This window comes from Schistocerca cancellata, chromosome 11 (assembly GCF_023864275.1).
Source record: "Schistocerca cancellata isolate TAMUIC-IGC-003103 chromosome 11, iqSchCanc2.1, whole genome shotgun sequence".
NCBI lineage: Eukaryota > Metazoa > Arthropoda > Insecta > Orthoptera > Acrididae > Schistocerca > Schistocerca cancellata.
The window spans coordinates 106,497,304-106,503,303 of NC_064636.1; the positions used below are offsets into that span (position 1 = coordinate 106,497,304).

The following is a 6,000-nucleotide window of genomic DNA, read 5'->3' on the forward strand; positions in this document are numbered from 1 at the left end:
TATTGAACACTAAATTGTAACCCTTGCCTCAATTCTGTGTGACATTCAACACAAAGCTCATTTCAACTGTGAAAAATGTCATGTTTAACACTGAAAAACACTGGTTTTTTAGTAGACTATATTACTCGTGGTTCCAGTAGTATGACATGAATTGCATGTATTCACACACCATACTGCACAAATAGATTAATGAAACAATGGTAAGAAGTAGAAGTAAGCCACTTACCATGGAGCCTGGCTCAGCTGGTACTTCATCTGTTTCCTCTTTTTTCATCCACACGGGTGGCTTCTGGTCCATAGCTGCACTTCTACAAATCTGAAAAACAAGCAATAAGATAAAAACAGTTTTACTTAATTTCCATTCTTACCGGGTTCCTAGGAGGAAGTTATTGTCTGTTCTACAAGATTATGGAATACGAGGCAAACTTTTGCAAGCAATTAAATGTCTTTACATGGATAGTCAGGCAGCAGTTAGAGTTGACGGTAAATTGAGTTCATGGTTCAGAGTAGTTTCAGGGGTAAGACAAGGCTGCAACCTGTCTCCACTGTTGTTCATATTATTCATGGATCATATGTTGAAAACAATAGACTGGCTGGGTGAGATTAAGATATGTGAACACAAAATAAGCAGTCTTGCATATGCGGATGACTTAGTTGTGATGGCAGATTCAATTGAAAGTTTGCAAAGTAATATTTCAGAGCTAGATCAGAAATGTAAGGACTATGGTATGAAGATTAGCATCTCCAAAACGAAAGTAATGCCAGTGGGAAAGAATTATAAACGGATTGAGTGCCAAATAGGAGAATCAAAGTTAGAACAGGTGGACGGTTTCAAGTACTTAGGATGCATATTCTCACAGGATGGCAACATAGTGAAAGAACTGGAAGCGAGGTGTAGCAAAGCTAATGTAGTGAGCGCTCAGCTACGATCTACTCTCTTCTGCAAGAAGGAAGTCAGTACCAAGACTAAGTTATCTGTGCACCGTTCAATCTTTCGACCAACTTTGTTGTATGGGAGCGAAAGCTGGGTGGATTCAGGTTACCTTATCAACAAGGTTGAGGTTACGGATACGAAAGTAGCTAGGATGATTGCAGGTACTAGCAGATGGGAACAATGGCAGGAGGGTGTCCACAATGAGGAAATCAAAGAAAAACTGGGAATGAACTCTATAGATGTAGCAGTCAGGGCGAACAGGCTTAAATGGTGGGGTCATGTTACACGCATGGGAGAAGCAAGGTTACCCAAGAGACTCATGGATTCAGCAGTAGAGGGTAGGAGGAGTCGGGGCAGACCGAGGAGAAGGTACCTGGATTTGGTTAAGAATGATTTTGAAGTAATAGGTTTAACATCAGAAGAGGCATCAATGTTAGCACTGAATAGGGGATCATGGAGGAACTGTATAAGGGGGGCTATTCTCCAGACTGAACGCTGAAAGGCATAATCAGTCTTAAATGATGATGATGATGATCCATTCTTACCATGACGTACAACTTAAAGACAGTATTTTCACTCCCCTACTGGGTGCAGAAAATGGTTGATTACACAGGACACACAGAACAGTGGATGAGGAAAAGACTGTTCAGTGATATCAATTCATTCACACTTCCCAGGTTATGAGGAGACAAAATTCAATCTTAAAATCACATTCAATGGAAACCAAATAGTATCAGTTGTTGCTGCCATTTCTTTGTAATACAAGCTTATGGTATACTATGCCACAGAGAATTATGGAAGACATGTAATTTTTGTGTGTACACTAACTTCAGCATTATGATTAATTACAGCAATCAATACACTGTAGTGAAATTACAAACATTTTATTCAACACTGTTTGCTGTGTTACTTAATTTCAGTCTGATGTACAAATGATGTTCGCCAACCAGTGAATATGCATTTTTAACATAGGTCTTACTTTGAAACTTTCTTCATCTACATTCATTCACAGTTGTATCCTCAATTTAGAGTAAGCACTGATACTCTGGAATCTTTACCTACTCACTGAAGAAAAACACACACGTATACTGCAATCTATACAATGCACTGTGGAACTTCTGATTCTTGATTAGCATCAAGTTTTAACATCTGTTAGTTTTTCCTTACAAAACTGATTTAGTGAAACTACTTCCTACTAACCATAATGACGACGAATGTTCTGTTGAGTTCTGATGATGTGTAATGCTTTTTGTTAGAGAAATTACACCTCGGTTAATTAATACCTCATCCTGGCCAAATTTTCTGACACTTTCTAAATAATGTTATGATAATCTTATACAAAAATACATTAAAACCCACACACTACAACAAACTGGTATTTACATGCAATTTACCAAGATATAGAAGAAAACAAGAAAGATAAATAACCTAAGCACACTGAAAATAAACAGAAAATGGAAATACGGAAGCGTCCGATACCGCCCGTCTGCTTTGACCCATGACGTCACAAATATAAATATGGCGGAAACAAAAACAAACACACACACTTTCCACAAGAAGCCTTAATGACACTAACGGGACAAGCTCGGGAAATGGGGTGTTTTGGGTGGGGGGGCAAACTAAATATAAACAAATTTAGACGCCTTGCGTAGCTACAACGTGTAAGTGAAGACAGCCATGCATGAATACCCACCCACCTCCCCAGGGGTCGTAACCCCTGCAACCTATAGAAGATAAATATGCTTCAGTAGCTGATTAGTGGTTTTTGTCTTTTTTTTTAAAAAAATCTCACGGGATAGAACGAACAGTTCAGAAAGATAAATATAATAAACTAAAACAGAAATTGGAGGAAACAGATAATTAAAATAAGTAATAAGCGTTTTTAAATTTAAAAAATCTCACGAGATAGAACGAACAGATCAGAAAAGTAAATAAAATAAGATAAAACAGAACTGGAGACAGCCACACTCAAACCAAACTCCGCGCCGTCATGACGTCACACACAACAACACCCTTACGTCACGGGTCAAAGCCGACGCGCGGGATCGGACGCTTCTGTCGACCCCAGAAAATGCAACACAATTAATTCCTTCTAAAGCATTACTTTTCACGCGAACATCCCAAACTATGAAATGTTGTAGGTGTGGGCATTCGTAAAATTGCTTAACGGTAGCTCTACAATCTGCAGCAGCTATATCCCTGCATCAGATCACAGCAAACTATCTTCGCAAACATTATTACACAAGTCAACATAACCATGCTAAATTGGTGAATGTGCGAACTTCACTGTCCACCTTTTCTCGTCAGTAACGGAGTACACAAAATTGACATTCACTTTCGCTGGAGATCATTGCGTGGACAAACTGCTCCAGTAACTTCTGACAATATGTCACAATCTCAACGTCTCTTTTACGAAGGCACATACAACGACTTTACCAGACACGCCAAACACAGTAAGCAATGGACTGGACGCCATACAATATCGACCTAGTAATTTTCGTAATGGATGTACCATGTAGACACGAAGTGCACTAAACTGCTTGTTTAAGAAGTATTACCTACCTTTTGCAATTCGAAAACTTATAAGACCACAGATAATAACACAGGTGTTCGGTTGTGATAAACATAACCTGAAAAAATCACACAGCGTCCCAGACTGTCACCAGGCACGGCATAAGTAATGTTCACCATTAAATACTGAAAAGTTTCATTCACGTGTGCCTAATAAAATTAGAAAAAAAAAAAAAACGTGTCAGGAATAGTTACCGCAGTGTTATCACAAGATATTCGCGACTACACTCATCAAAATCAGCTGTGATCATAATAAAAGAGAAATACCGAGTTAATTTGGTCACCAAAGAAATTTTAATGTTTCTTTTACTGATTTTTGTAATTTCTAAAGGCTTATTTATTACCTGGAATATGTAACACACAAATTTCTTCAAAACCACGAGATGGCAACAGGTTAAGATCATGCAACACCAAAACCAAAGATATTGCAGCAAGACAGAACACAGTGCTATATGCTGAAAGATAAACATTATGGAAGAATCTCCATACGGCTAATTTGCAAGACCGGAAATAAAAAAATGCGAAAAGCAAAACACTATAGGTTATTCTATCTCTTTGGTAAATGCTTTCCGTCATATTAGTACAACACCTACATAACTACACCTACAGTAACTGTTATTGAAGGAAACGATTTTGAAAATTTATTGGAATTTGAAAGCTGTACACAAAGTGATTGAAATAATTGTGGTCTCATGGCTCATTTAGTTAGAATAGGCCGATACTGTACTTTTAGATTTGTTCTGTTTTTCCTTTAAAATCTGATTTCTTTTAAATAAAAAAATTATATGTATATTTGGTGACCTACTGCACATGATGTGATTTCCAAATTACATGAGCTCGCTAACTATCATAAACATACTTATTTCAAAGAAATGCATAGTAATATTAAAATATGCAAGAACTGTTTTAACCCTGCTGTTCTGTTCACTTTTACTACACAAATGTACTCTTCAGGTCAATACGACACAAAATAATGAAATGCTGAAAAATCTACTCACATGTATTTTTCGTACAATTGTATGCCATCGACATTGTTCTCATATTTCAGTATATTGTTAACGATCATAGCGATAATAATAAAAGTAATAATAATAATAACAATAATAACAATAACACAGAACGTCGCTTAATATAATTTATTATTTTAGTATTCATGCAGGGTATATTAGGAGCAACAGACATTTCCACCAGAAAGTCATTCTCAATAACCACCTGTCCGTCTGCTCATATCACTTTCTTTCCTTCTTCCTCACTGCAGTTTGGACACAAGTAAGTGACGTGTGTTTTGCGTGCATGTTTATTACACTTTCTGCACAACATGTTTGTTTTACTGTTATTGGTTGAAGACAGAGCTTACACTGTGCACATTTAGTAGAGTTTTTGCTGCTACTGATTTCGCCACACCTGCCACTCCTTCAGGGTTTTGGATCCTCCTAACCATTCTCAAAGAATTTTCTGTTCTTGGAAAATGCTTACTTGATGCAATGTGCTCTGCAAACAGTGATTTTCTAAGCTCCTTCAAAAATATTCTCCTTCTACTCAATTTTCTTGCATTCCAGTTAGGGTCAATCGAAGTCCACAAGACACATGCATTATAAGCAGCAACATCAAGAATACTCTAGAAAACTAACATGGGCCTTCTACTGGTATTTCGTTTGCATCTATATGTACCTGTTAGCTGATAGAGGGTTTCTACAGCCCCTTTGGTTGAATTATAACCGAAAATCATTTTTGGCTTCTTATTAGCCCTTTCAATTATTTTCCCACTGTGGTGGAGAGTGGTCATTAGAACAACATTCTTATTCCTCTTAAGAATGTAATTGACCACTGTAGTGTCATTTGTGAACTAAAATGAAGAGCTATGAATCTCGCTATTGGTCATATTTTATGGAAGCTCTGGCTTATTTTTACCTGTGGTTCCTAACATTATCAGTTTCCTTTTCAGGAACACCTGTCCCGTATTGTCACATGTATATCCTGATCTATCAAAGCAGAGGTAAGATCAGCAACTACTCTCATTCCCTGATTTTTTTCTGTCGCCGCTCCACTCTCCTTTCCTGTATAAATTTGGGATTTCAGTGCCTATGAAGATTGACTGTGACACAGAGTCCATATCTTGACTCCACATTTTGCTGGGTTACTTGGGATGTACTGCTTGAATGGACAGTGGCCCCTAAATGCCATCAGGTGCTCGTCAACGGTCACATTTCCTCCTAGACTGTACAGTTTAGGAAGAGCCTCTAACCACTTTCCCCAGATACTGCGAATTGCAGCGGTTTATAAGTATATCATCTTTCCTCTCTTGTGGATTTCTTATCAAACCGGAAGACGTGCAACATTTTACAGGATGTTTCTAGAGACATGGTTGCTCGAAATATGTTCCAGCCAGTATCCTTATCCCACAAACGTTTTGTAGATTCCCCTTGTGAATGTTATACACACACAAGGAATAGGAGTCCTAAACATGCATGAAAAAGAGAATCATCAAAGTTTGT

General features: G+C 37.8%; 1 protein-coding gene across 6 annotated transcripts in view; it reads right to left on the minus strand.

The window, feature by feature from the left end:
- Positions 1-3,923, minus strand: part of LOC126108990 (zinc finger protein ZFP2-like) — a 70,641-nt gene extending 66,718 nt beyond the window's left edge. For 4 of the 6 annotated variants that reach the window (XM_049914391.1, XM_049914386.1, XM_049914392.1 and 1 more), the window contains exons 1-2: positions 3,850-3,923; positions 227-316 (exon numbers count right to left, since the gene is read on the minus strand). In XM_049914391.1, coding sequence (XP_049770348.1) covers positions 227-316; positions 3,850-3,909 — 150 coding nt within the window. In that variant the 5' untranslated portion in view covers positions 3,910-3,923. Of the gene's footprint in view, positions 1-226; positions 317-3,849 lie in introns of those variants that run through there. The other 2 variants (XM_049914389.1, XM_049914387.1) reach the window with 2 other exon arrangements.
- Between the last annotated feature and the right edge of the window lie 2,077 nt (positions 3,924-6,000).